We start from the raw sequence: 13,997 nt of genomic DNA, 5'->3' as shown, positions 1-13,997 counted from the left end.
CAGAATGATGAGAAACTTTTGAGCTGCTATTTATGCTGTCCGGCTCTGTTACTGCCTCAAAACTTGTTTTATATGTGATAGCTTCCTGTGAAACTTTATCGTTGCTTTGAGTCAACTTATGAAGCCACATATCCTGTGCCGGTATCAATTCGTAGAGATTAGCACTTTTTGCAGCCATATCAATCAACTCATTATTTATCTCGACCGCTTGTTCTATAATGTTCCTACATTTTTCTATATAGGTATCAATTTTTGAGCAACGACTCTGACTCTCTATGTATTCTAAAATTATTTCATGGCATTTATAAAGTTCGTTTTCGAGATTGCTACGTTTCTCAAACAACTTCTTAATTTTCTTCTGAAACTTAACTTCCATGCTTGATAATTTCAGAAATAAACTACTCTCAGAAAATACTTTATTTTCACTCAAGTAAATCCACAAAACACTCTAATACATCAATAACTTACAAGGGGGAGTAACTTGAAGTTTTAATGCTTTAGATCTGTTGTGAATCGCTCTACGATTTTTAGGCGACAAACGGTTCCGCTTCTTCTTAGCTTTCAGTGTACTTAATTCAGCACTGTATCGTCTAAGTAACAACAGAGTCTTCAACTCAAAGGAACCGGGCTGGTGCAGCTCTTTATACTTTTCGATAAGTGTTTGGTCTTTGGCCTTTTGCTTTTGAGATAAAATCCTCAACTATGTTAAGAACGAGAATACCAGTCTTTTACAACTCTTTTTCTATATTGTCCGTACCTGTGCAACGACAGTATACAATAGCGGTAATATTCTCCTTGTATCTCAAAAGAAGGCTCTTAAGTTGGCCAGTACTCAAACTACGGTTGTTGTTACTGCGGTGCTTACTAATGGAGTTATTTATGGCGTCGTGCCAAATAACTAGATTTTTCCGATTCGACAAAAAGTGGTGCAGATAGTATTGGATAGTTTTCTGCGAGTCCCTGGCGTTAAAGTTAAAGCTTAAACCGGGCTTTGTGAAACAAGTCTTTTTCACGCTTTTTTGAGACGGTGCGGATAGTATACGGAGCGCGTGATCCAAGGAACTAGCTCCTAGAATGAGTACCATACACTCAAGAGACTTATGCGACGGCTACGTTACGCTAAAGTACCAATGGGGTGGGGAAATTAAGTAGGTCGGTTGAACTCCAACAACGCACACGGAGTAAACCTGAGGATGAAAGAATTCAACTTAACTCACTTAATATCACCTTACTTGACCACTTAACATTAGTGTCGCGCAACGAAGTCAATAATCGGACGGGCTGAAACGGCTTAGATTTACTTGAAGCGTACTGGCTTTCAGTTTCACCAATGTGGGTGGGGGATCAGGCAAATTGGTTAAGTTCCAACAACACACGCGGAAAAAACCTGAGGATGAAACAACTCAACTTAATATGCCTGATATTTTGCTACCAGACAACTTAACATAAGGTTGGTGCCATCTTACCGCACAGTTTCGCAGAATTATGGGGACGTTTTGAAAAATTTTTGCAATTTTTTACTTTTTCCCAAAATTTTTCGGAAAATTTTGGTCAGCAGGTTCGAGTCGTAAACCAATCCAAAAAACTAGTCCAGTACCTTTTGTCTATGTTCCGTTTTTCTGGATTTTCAATCCGTTCACAATTACCCAAAAATTTGTGGTATCGGGAAAATTACCACTTGTAGCTTGCTTTGAGTTGGGATACACAATAAGACATTAACACATCGTACGTAATTTTATTGCAAGTTTGTAGAAATTAGAATAGTCTTACTGTTTTGGAGATTGGGCGGTCACCGGTTTCGGGTTGTCAGACTTTCGGTCAGTCGCAGAGAAATTGTTCGGCAATCACTTCTCCAACTTACACAAAAAGTCTGTAATTGACAGGGCACTCGACAATCGACAGTCAGAATACCTGTTTTAAGAAGTCTTCCATCTGTCCTTCATCTTTCTGCACTATAGAATATCTGCTAATTGAGATAGAATCGGGTCGGTCGGGCTTACACGCCTGAAGATTCTCCCCAGCTACGGATTCTGTGAATAACAGTTAAGAGATGCCAACAATTTAACAAGGTTATTTTCTATCGTAAGTTGGTTTGGTGTAGTAATTTGTGGGTTGACTTCGAATTTGAACTCGTATTGTTTGCTACGCAAGCAAAGCTCGTTTTCACTGCAAATTACGTTTCGAGTATTCGGGTTTGTCTTTTTCCTGTAAGTCTGTTAAACTGTTGTCGATATTCGATGACAGTTCGTGCTTAAAAATTAACAAACTTTACTTCTTTTGCAAGTGGGAAAAAAGAAACTGAGGTTTGATATCGTCCAACCGGCTTTTCGTACAACTGGCACTGGCACTGTTTAAGTTATGTAGCACAAACTCACCAAAACAGCGCCAACTGACAAATAATAAAGGGAGAGGAGCGTTGAAATGAGTAGGGATAAACAAGCTATCCTTTCGAGGTAAGTGATTTCATCTGGTCGTCAAATTCGGTTGCAGTTGTTTGTTGTAGACGTAGACGTTGTAGCTACTCACTGATGCCTCGTGTCCCTTGTGGGGCGCCAAAATGTGCGCCTAAATCTCCACGGATTGTAAAAACCGCGTTTCAAACAATTTAATTCGAGCATTTTATTGGCAAAATAACTCGGTAACAATGATACTCAATTTATCGCTAAGAATGATATTTTTAACAAACTTTTTTATTGTTAACATCGGTAACATCGGCCACAAAAAACTGCATAACTCAAATCAAGCTGCAAAAATGGCCAGTATTTGTCCTTGAGACAAATTGCTCTTTTTAAAGGTCAGCCTTAATCAAGGCTGAACCAAATTAGAGCGAAAAGACGGTTAAAATAGGTTTTGGGGGGATCGAACCTGGTTACGGAGCATCACATCAAGTTCGGTGCATATTCGAGTTCTAGAAAGGAAATGACCTAGTCGCGATTCGAACCGGCGCCGAACCCGCCGGGATGCACCATGTATACACTTGGCTGCTGTCCCTATATGCATTTATATTTTGGTTCAGTTTTATATGCATTTATACTATTGTTTTATATTTGCGCTGCAACAGTGTCTATTCTTTTTTGTCTTTTAGGGCCAAAAAAAAGTCTCAAATACAATAAATTTTGAGCAACTTTAACATTACGAGGCCAAACTGTGCACTGGATGGGCGAAAAAATTTTTTATGCCTTCATGTTCCTGGATTCCAGATGCAAGTCTTTAAGCCTGTTAAAATTTTGTTAGAATTATTGCAAATGAAAGGCAATAACAAAAGAATAACAAAGGGAGCGTCCTTGTTGCGAAATACGCCTAAAATTCACAAAAAGCACAGTTTGGTCTCCGTAACGAAGGCGCAATCAATTTTTTCTAAAAGCTCATAGATATCTTTTAAGTTTGTTGCCCCATGATGTATAATGATATTCAATCACTATTATTCATAAAAAACAGAGCTCTAAATAAAATAAGGGGTTTTAATTGAATTCTAAGTTTTAAAAAGTTAACAAAAAAAATGGACAAAAACTGTTCGCAAAAAACCGCGTCCATCAAAAAATCCTGTACACTCCTCTGGATTTAAAATAATTAATCATTCTTCATAATGATGTTAAGCCTTTGTATGGCAGTTAAATTGAAAACGTTTTTTTTTGTCAATGTTAATCTGGTGTCTGGTAGAGATTAAAAGCAACAAAAGCGGCTGTTGCATTTTTGCGAGTGAAAAATATCTCAATTTTCATAGCTTTTGTCTGTTTAATTATCTTTTTGCACAGATTCAAATATGCAGTTTTGATATTTAAGAACAATTCAGCTGGTTGTGTAATATAACATTGCATGATTAACTAAAAATTGACAATCAAAAATCAAAGCAATTTTTGTCGTATCTGTAATCAAGTTACCAACAAATCGGTATTAAAAACTTTTAAAGCTTTTTTTACTTGTAGTTTATAGCTTTATATTTCTCTGCTTTATGAACAAAGCTAACATGAAATTTTTGAGAATCAAGCAATGCCTGTTGCGCCGTAATCTGGCACTGAAAATCCTGTTTGTTTTTTCATTCATCATTGTATTCACGATAAACTCAAAAACATTTTTATTAAGTTTATACCAAGTTGCATCAACCAAACAAGATTTTATTTACCGTACCAAAGTAGCGAAAAGTTCTCTTTTGGATTTGCTTCAGTGGACGGACTTCAAAAGAAATGAAACTATGGTTGAAAAAAACTGTCAGAGTAATTTGGACATGAGTTTATGGGCGCCTGAAAAAAGTGCCAAAATTTGCTTGTTGCCCCTCCACAAAGACAAGGTGAATATATCAGTAATTTGAGACCTGAATTTTGTTTAGACCGAAATCCGTATGGTACCCCTACCCCCTTCTGGTATTTACTAAAGAATCTCCACCCCTATAAAAAACACAGTAAATTAGCACTATAGCTTGCATTGAGAATTCTGATTTTGCTGCATTCTGATTGGTCGAAGATTCGACTAATTTAATCTACTTGACAATCTCCCCCTTTCTTGAAAGGGGGAGAATTGTTAGGTTGAATCTTCCGTTTTCCAAAATTAGACTAATTGGAGTCCTAGATGGTTTGTTTTTTGACTTTTGTCTAACTTAAGTCAATTTCACAAAAAAAACAATCAACGTCACATTATAAGTCAAATTTAACATGATAGTTTATTCTGCAATAATTTAAAATTTTCTTTGATTTCTGCAGGGGCGGATATACGGGGGGGGGGGGTTCATGTTCATTTTCTTTCACGGATTCGACCCCCTGCTGACCCAAAGGGGTCCCCCTTAGTACTATTTCGAGATATCCATTTTTGGTACCGGACCCTAAAATTTTTCTAAAGGCGCCTTGGGCGCCAATATATACTAATTTTGAGGGGGGAGCGCGCTCCGAAAAAACACGATTTTTTGGTCAAAATTTTTCAAAAAGTGCCTAAAAACGCCTTTGGCCAAAGCAGAGTCTTTTTAGTGCTTTAGGAGAGCTCGGAAAATCAATATGATCGACCAAAAAAAAAGTCGACAAAATGTTCAAAGTTTTTTAGAGAATCAGCCCCCCTCGAGAAAATCCTAGATCCGCCCCTGGATTTCTCTTTTTGTTTTCTAGTTTCAAAGTTTCAAAATATTTTTTCTCGAGTATAAATTTTTAGCTTTCCTGAGACGAACCAGTTTCAAAATTTCCGCAATGATTTTTGTTTGTGTTTTTACGGTGCATTCCATCAGCATTCTTTTCAAAGGTTACGTATCAAAAAGTAAACAGACAATAAAGTCGAGTCGCCGTAAAGGGGTCTAGGACAACAAGCCGAAGGGACTTCAAGCCGAAATTAAAACTTTACAAGCACCTCAAAACACTATTTTATCATCTGTAAAGCGTTATTTTTCCAAAGTTTTGGCAAGTTTAGTCTATAATAAACGTTATTCATGACAATGCACCACTTGTGATTGGCATCCGTTAATAATATCAGCCGGTTTTTGAAATGCATAAATTAGAAACATGAAAAATGCCTTCAACCATGTTTTACTTTTCAATTTTCCGAAACATCATTTGGAGGCTTAAATTTTATGAAAACGCCAATAACTTGTGAAGAAAGATCATGAAATTCAGAATGAAAACAGCAGAAATATGCAAAATTTTCAAATTGTCATTGACCGTCGCAAAATTCGAACAAATTTTATATTTCAAGGGTTTCGTTATGAAAGAAGCAAAATATTGCTTCATTTAATTCATTTAAATTGAATGGCAGTTGCTTTTTTTTAAGAATTGACTTTCGGCTTATTTTTTTTCGGTCTTTCGCTCACAAGTTTTTTCGCTCATTCGGTCCTTCGCGCATGAGAATAGCCCCCGCCGTAAAGTAGACAAACCCTATATTAACCAATTAGACTCGAGAAAAAACGCAAGAAGTTAATCATTATCCTTGCTTACGTTTGTTTGCCTTGTCTCAATTTGATTGGTTAATATTTGTTCTTGTTTGTAGCACGTGAGTGGGTCTATCAACCGGACTGGCCAATGGGAGACGTTCATTCAGGAGCCTCTCTTTACTGACCTATTCGAACGACATCCAAAGGCTGCCTTCGTCGACATCGGAGGTCACGTTGGCACTTTCAGGTACACACATTTTAACACTAATGTCGGTATAAACTGCCTCTTTTTTTGCTATTTTCAAGTTTTAGATCAAAGAACTTATTTTAAAAATTTTGAAAATCATCCCCTTTTCGCAAAAAAGTTGTTTAGGGTCTCGGATCTTGTTAACTATTTTTCCCCCTATTTTTATTTTTTTAGAAATTCAACTTTGGCTGCCACATTTTATCTGTGGCAGCAATTTTCTGAAAATATATTTTCTAAACAATTTTCTGAAAATATATTTAATTAAGTTTTTTTAAGTAGATTTTATATAAATAGTGAGTAATACAAATAAGAACGCGCGAAAATGAAAACCCAATTAGTTTTTGACATTTTTGAAATGCATGTATACAGAAATGGTTGTCAAAAATAATACATCAACAGGGGGGAAATAGTTATCATGATCCAAAAGGAGGGGAAATAGTTAACAAGACCCAGAGTCACTGCCAAAATTGCGAGCGTTTTTTTTCAGTCCAGAATAGGTCAGAAATTTGAAAAATTCTCTGAGATTTGAAATGTGAAAGCATTTTTTTGGTCGGAAAATTGCCGATTTCTGTGCTTCATTCTCATAGCAACAAATTGTTTTACTTTCTAGTTTGTCAGCTGCTTTTCTGGGTCGTGATGTGTTCACATTTGAGCCCACGAAGGAGACCTTCAATTACCTGTTGCAATCAGTGCTTCTCAACTTACTCCAACATCGTGTGAGACTCTACCCTGTGGCTCTAATGGACAGACATTACAAGTGTGTACTGCCAATGACAGATTACTCCGAGGAAGATAATTTGGGGGGCACAAGAGTTGAAGCACAACAGCATTGTGGAAATAAGGTGAGCTTAGGATTATTGCAAAGCGAGTTGATATTTTAAAATTATCAAAAGTTATTTTTGTTTATTCAAATATTTAACAAAATGGATTCTTTCTTAGGTCAATCATTTTTCATTTTCCCCGAGCCAAAAAACACTAGAACCTTTCGGCTTGAACTTTTGGGTCACAAATTCTTGGAAAACAGTGCCATTTCGGGCAGTTTTTAGAAGGATTTGACCAAAAAATCAATTTTTGTCTGCCTTAACTTTATTAACTGCCTTAACTTTATTATTTTTTGCGGAATCGGAATGCTGTACTCAATTGATATGTCACCCGAGTTAAATAAAAATGCTAATCATAGAGTGTTTCTAATTCTGGAAAAATTCTAGTCCCGCGATAGCCATACAGCCGCATTCGTCAAGAAAATTGCACGTAAGTATTTTTTGATAAAAAAAACATTAGGGTTGGTCGGCCGAAAATTAAATAATACCAAAAGGGGGACCATTTGGTTGGTGAGGGGGTTGAATACCTGAAAAAAAAGCGTTCACCCCGCACAAATCTGTCCCTGTGACATGTCATGGGAGTCTAATACAGTGCTGATTTAAATTATCCGGACAAAACGAACAAAACTTGAATTTTCAAAAGCGTTTTTCTCAAATTGGGTTAAGATTAGACAAAAAGTGAAAATAACAAAAGTTGCTTAGAACTTCACCAGAATTAATATGGTGCTATTTTTTCTCCCAAATTCTCAACAAAAATTTTACCCCAAAAATGGGTCATTTTGGCTTTTTTCAATTAATCAAAAATTACGCTGAAACTACTTTGTTAAATGATAAGAAAATTATATCCCAGGAAGCCTCTTACACAGTTCAACAAAGTTTACGAAGGGTTAAATCTCCAAAAATTTGCGCAAAATTTTTAAAAATTATTTTTAAGCAAAAATTTTGGGTTTTATATAGTAAAAATCACATTTATTGACTATCAAGTGAAAACTTTTTCTCTTATACTGGTTTTTGAAGATTTAACCCTTCTTAAACTTTGTTGAACTGCGTAAGAGGCTTCCTGTGATATAATTTTCTTATCAATTAACAAAGTAGTTTCAGCGTAATTTTTGATTAATTGAAAAAAGCCAAAATGACCCATTTTTGGGGTAAAATTTTTGTTGAGAATTTGGGAGAAAAAATAGCACCATATTAATTCTGATGAAGTTCTAAGCAACTTTTGTTATCTTCACTTTTTGTCTAATTTTAATTCAATTTGAGAAAAACGCGTTTAAAAATTCAAGTTTTGTTCGTTTTGTCCGGATAATTTAAATCAGCACTGTATATATGATATGAATAAAATATGTTTTTTTGTTAAGGTTGACTCAAACTCCTTAAACTCAAACTATTTTTCAGCGTCTAGGGTTCGGCTCGCCTGCGTATTTTGCCCTTTTTGTCCAATTTTTTTTCAGAAAAGCAAAGATCTCAAAAATAGAACAGTGGTTTTTATTTTAGACATCAAGAGCTGCGACGCTAGACGATCTTCTACCAATTTTCCAGCGTCTTCACATCAAGGAAGCAATACTCAAAATCGACTGCGAAGGGTCCGAGACCAAAGTTATCAAAGGCGGCCTCAAGTTCCTATCAAGCATCAATGTTCCCTTCATTTCAATGGAAGTTCTGATATTGCAAAGATACCTGTACAAGGAAATTGATGCAAATGGAACCAGGCTTCAATTATTGGATATTATGCGTAGCCTAGGATACTTTCCGGTTCCCGTAGGAGGAGAGATTGTCGACTCTCTTTGGGAAATTGACTTCATAGATTGGCCTCATGATATAACATGGATGAAAAAAGGATAGCCAAACCACTTTTAAAATTTTAGTATGATCCTGCAGTTTTAACAATAAATTTTTCGATATTGAATATATTGTGTAGGAAAACTTTAACACAGATGCGAAGTTGAACTTCGCACCACTTGCGATACAAAACAAGGAAAGCCGCTAAGTCGGAAAAAAAATCAAAAAAGTTGAAAAAACAGAACTATTAAAATGAATAAGGCTAGTTTTGAAACAAACACAGGCCAAGACAATAGAATGTGAAATCAGCATCGGGAAAAACTTTACCAAGCGCCAAAAAAGCCAAAAACACTTTAGCAGAAATCATTTAAAACGAAAAAAATATCAACAGGACTTTAGATTTAAAAAAATTAGTAAGCCCTACTCACACTCAAAACAAACACACACAAAAAATTTTATTTTCTCGTCAAATGGAAAAAATTGAGGTCACTAAGCCAATATAATATAGGCCGAAACCTATTAGGCCGAAAGAAAAAATAAAGAAGCCGAATAAAATTTAAAAAAATATATTACGACTAAAAAATATTAAGTCCCCCTCTCATTTTCTTTGCCCGTCGAAAGACGCAAAATAAAGCCTATAAGACAGACCGAAACTCATGAACCGGAATGAAAAAAAAACGAAAGAGCCGCAAAAAATTCTTTTTGTCAAAAACTATCAAATTATATTAAGACTTTCGGCATTTTGTGCCATCCAGTGGGGAGCATAAAAATTATGTGTCGCCAAAAAATATTCAAAAATAGGTCACAAAGCCGATAAAATATAAGCGGAAATATAAACATCAGTGTTGAAATGACAATATACAGAGTGTGATACAGAAAGAAACTTAACTAAAACATATCTAAAACAGTAAAAATGCCTTTTTGCTGCTTGTTGCTTAACTTCTTACCGATAGAATAGTAATAAAATAACGAGTAATTGTTTTCGCATAAAAATTTTCTGAAAATGTAGAGATTTTTTAAAAATTTGAGTAAAAATAGAGTGCTTACTTTCAAAACTGAACACCATTTTATCGTAGAGAAATCGAATACCAAACAACAGGAAAATAGTTGACGAAAAATAAATAGTTCGTAGAAAGAAAACCTAATAAAAATAAAGTTAAGCCTGTGAAAAGACTTTCAGAACACAGTTTTTCGATATATCGATCAATGTAATGATGATTTCTATGGCTAATTTTCTATGATTTACAACTTGTTTTTGAAAAAGCAACGGACAACAGTTTTTATTTTTTAATTTTTGTTTCAGATTGTCAATCAAAGTTTCCTTTCCCACGAAGATTTGCGACTGTTTTTAGCGCAATGGGATCAGCAGGGAAAAAATTTCAAAGTCATTTAAACTAAAATAACTTACTTTCTGTGTCTGTAAAGTGTTTTTCGTTTTGAAACTTTAGCAAAGTAATTATAACTTCTTTGAAATTAAAAGTATAAAAAACGCTCTTATCCAAAAGAAAAATGCTCTGATTATTATAACAGCGACAATTATTCCGCCCTTTCTTTGAAATGCCTGCAGTAGTTTTTGAAACAAATCCACAGAAAATTGAAAAATTCAAAAATTGTGATCATTTGGGCTGCTAAATATTCCCATTAATACGTTTCTCATATAGTTTTTAAAGCAGTTGATTTTTTTCTATTCAAATTGAAATGAATCAAATCAATGCACAGGCTACGATTTAATAGAATTGAAAGTTTAAAAGTTTTTCGTCTATAAAACTGACAAAGTCATCAACAAATAATGTAAACCTCCGCTTACACGTGTTATCTGAACATAATATAAAGCCTTAATTATACTAAATTGGACAAATTAACAATTTTCAAACCCCCATAACTTAATAAAGAAAAATAGCATTTATATCAATCTCAAGACAACAACATCTTTCTGATGGTATAAAAATTCCGTTCGAAGATCTTAATTAACGAGTCAAAATTTGACTGAATAAAAAAACAACTGCAATTTTACACCATCCGCACTTTCTTCACTTTTTTTATTCAACAAATAGTCATTCAGCAAATGTATCAACAGATACATCTTTTATGAAATCAATCTATTGAAAAAAATTTTGAATGAAACGAATCAAAGAGTGATTCAGAACCTTGCGAACTATTAACTTTTTGTGGAACTGGTGGTTGTTTTCCTTTTTCCGCCACCTCGCACCAGCATCATTTTTATGGTGTAATTAGTCGTTTTACAGTGTAAAATTGGCAACTAAGTATGTTTGCCATAGCCTAATTAGTCCGCATGCCAATTGTTGTAGGGCCGGAGAATGTGAACAAACTTTTTTGTAAAAACTTGCAGGTAGGGGCAAAGGAAAAGAGCCGAAATGGTTTATAAGAACGTGTTTACGAAAACTTGTTCACAGAATGTTTTGATTTAAGAATGCCTTTTTTGGCTTTTTTCCTATTCCTTTTTTTCCTATTCTTTTTTCCCCCACCTCGCACCAGCATCATTTTTATGGTGTGACTAGTGGTTTTACAGTGGAAAATTGGCAACTAAGTATGTTTGCCATAGCGTAATTAGTTCGCATGCCAATTGTTGTAGGGCCGGACAATGTGAACAAACTTTTTTTTGTAAAAACTTGCAGGTGGGGGGCAAAGGAAAAGAGGCGAAATGGTTTATAAAAACGTGTTTACAAAAACTTGTTCACAGAATGCTTTGATTAAAGAATGCCTTTTATTGGCTTTTTTTCCTATTTTTCTTTCGTCTTAGTTGTTCTACGTGTTATTATCGCTAAATTCAAGATAATAAGATGCAAGGTATGACAACAAATGGGTTTACAATAGCTAAGTTGTTAACCATGCAAAGTTTTTTTTTCATTAAGACAGCAAAAAAGTATTTCTGAAATTTAATTGTCGGAGGGAGTGCAAAAAAGCCCTAGTATTTTACTAGAGTAATTAATAGTTTTCTCGGTTTTGTGAAAACTGCACAGAAGTTTATTTTGTAAAAAAACAGGTAGTTTTTGGTCAATTCCGTCTACCCCACCAACAACATGTGACTAGTAGTTATTCCCTTTTTAAAAAAATATATAAATTCTTTAGTTTAGTTAAGGCAATCACAATGAAAAAATTATTTCTCAGACACATTGAAAAAAAAAACACTTAAAAAAGAAACCGCATATACAAAATTCAAACTAAATGAGCTGCTACTTAAAAAATACAAACAAATTATCATATCAAAACTAGCCAACATAAAGAAACAATCAGAAAAAGCGTAACCTGGCGCACCAGGGATTAACCGTACAACTCCCCTCAAATCAATTTAGGGGAGGGGATATGGATTTTTCAAATGCTAATTTTGAGTATAGAATAAGTTCGTTCAAAATTAACCGTTTTACTACAGAAAAAAGAATTTAAACATTAATTTGTGTAATTAACAACATACAAACGCAATCCCGTTTCAAAAATATGATAAACAATTTTATTAGCGCATATGTATGAAATGTCTATTTTATACAGAATCATTGTTCGGATTTATAACATGCTGTGGCAGGGAACTCTACGGTAGGTCACTTAGGGAGGGGAGATTGTACGGTTGATCCTGAACCAGAAACTACTGTCGCCGAGACATGTCTTAATCAGTTGAAAGTTTTATTAATTGAAAATTCAAAAAGCACACAAAACACAGTTTTTTTCTGCTATATCGATCAATAGATTAATGAGTTCCAAAGCTCAACTTTTATCCTGTACTACTTGTTTTTGAAAAAAAAGCAAAACAAACAGTTTTCTTTTAAAGTTTATATTTCAGACTGCCAACCAAAACTTCCTTTGCCAGCAAAAATTGCGAATGTTTAAAGCGTAACTGGATCAGCGAAGGCTTTGGTCTGATTGAAACAATCAAATTTAACTTAAATTGATTTCAACTACAATAATTTATGTTCTGTTTCTGTAAAATAAGTTTCCTCTGAAGTTTGTGCGAGGTAATTTTAAGCACCGAGATTTTAAACTACTATTTGTTCTCGTATCATCAACAAAAGAGCTCGCATCAGGGCAAAAAGCTGATTGTTTTGAACTTCCTTCGTAGAATCTGCGGTCGTTTTTAAAACCAATCCACAAAATATGAAAACTATTGTCAATTAGCAGCTATAATTTTCCCAACACACAATATCAAGCTCAAAGTTATTGTTCCGACATTCGAAGAAAACGGGATATTTATGCTCGGTGTTTTTCCTTCAGTCATTTCCCCGATCGAAATAATAGTTTCCAACAAAATTTTTGTATACCTAATCAACTTCTTGTGTTCAAAATTAAAAAGATATTTCGCCTTCAATTATTTTTTGGAAAGTTCTGTGGGTTTGAAAAAAGCCAAAATGGCCATGTTCTGGACTGAATTATGCGCGGTTCGAAGAATTCGTTCACATTTCTGATAGCGTGAAGCAAAATATTTATGCGTGGCGAATTATCTCTCACAACAAAATCAGTTCAAATTGAATTGAGGCTAGCTAATTGGATTGGTCCCATTATATTTGTTCGACTCAACATTGCACTTTTTGATATTGTCAAAAATTTTTAGGTTTTCAATATTTTCTTTCCCAAAAACTATCAATATGAGTTAAGGGACAGTCGGAACCTTCAGGTATTGTATGCTTCTCGTACGAAAACAAAGGTTTTTTCGTAAGAAAACATGTGTTTTTTTTTATCACTACTGCGCACGCAAAGAGTAAATAATAAGCAAGTAATTAACGCCAATACATACATAGATTGATGTAGTAAAATTAGTATTTAGTTGGCTATGTATAGGGATCCACAATGGTTAAGATCTATGCTTCAAAAATCCCGAAAACTAAATAACAGATCAATTATTTTATAGATTTTGTTGAAACAACCGATTGATTTCTTGGTTTCAATATTTACAAGGGTTCTTAGTTACGTTTTCCAGTTTTCCAAAAATTCTGAAACAATCAACGGAGTGATATACATCAAACAAGGATTCCAAAAATTTTAAATCATTCTTTAGTGATTGCAGATTTCATTGAGACAATCAACTAGATGTTACGGATCAAACACATATCGGGGTTTTTAAAAACTTTTGGAGGTTTTCTACACAAAAACTGAATAGTATCCATAAAAAAGAAGCAAAAAATTTATTTAATCTCAAGTTTATAAGGGTTTTATTTAAAAAACAGTGGGAATAACATTCATCAAACACTGAAAATTGTTATCTAACCTTGAAGTTTTCCCTCGGAAAAAAAAAGATATTCAATAAACACGCAATTAGCAAATGTATCAACATATTCATCATTTTATAAAGTCTGCT

At 34.4% G+C, this 13,997-nt stretch overlaps 1 protein-coding gene across 1 annotated transcript; it reads left to right on the top strand.

Moving 5' to 3' along the window:
• The first annotated feature begins 3,845 nt into the window (after positions 1-3,845).
• Positions 3,846-8,782, top strand: LOC134855177 (uncharacterized). The gene is made up of 4 exons (XM_063871607.1): positions 3,846-4,288; positions 5,962-6,092; positions 6,703-6,934; positions 8,408-8,782. Exons 1-4 carry the CDS (start codon positions 3,953-3,955, stop codon positions 8,753-8,755), a joined length of 1,047 nt encoding a protein of 348 aa, XP_063727677.1. The 5' UTR covers positions 3,846-3,952; the 3' UTR covers positions 8,756-8,782.
• The last annotated feature ends 5,215 nt before the right edge of the window (positions 8,783-13,997 follow it).

This window comes from Symsagittifera roscoffensis, chromosome 1 (assembly GCF_963678635.1).
Source record: "Symsagittifera roscoffensis chromosome 1, txSymRosc1.1, whole genome shotgun sequence".
Classification (NCBI taxonomy): domain Eukaryota; kingdom Metazoa; phylum Xenacoelomorpha; order Acoela; family Convolutidae; genus Symsagittifera; species Symsagittifera roscoffensis.
The sequence above is the reverse complement of the archived record's forward strand: the minus strand, read 5'-3'. Positions and strand labels throughout refer to the sequence as shown.

What these genes read in the sequence shown, in the direction of transcription:
- LOC134855177 (XM_063871607.1), top strand. Translation starts at nt 3,953, where the DNA reads ATGAACAAAGCTAACATGAAATTTTTGAGAATCAAGCAATGCCTGTTG. An exon ending in TGCCCCTCCACAAAGACAAG is followed by an intron (nt 4,289 to 5,961) that starts GTGAATATATCA and finishes TCTTGTTTGTAG; the next exon opens with CACGTGAGTGGGTCTATCAA. An exon ending in AACAGCATTGTGGAAATAAG is followed by an intron (nt 6,935 to 8,407) that starts GTGAGCTTAGGA and finishes TTTTTATTTTAG; the next exon opens with ACATCAAGAGCTGCGACGCT.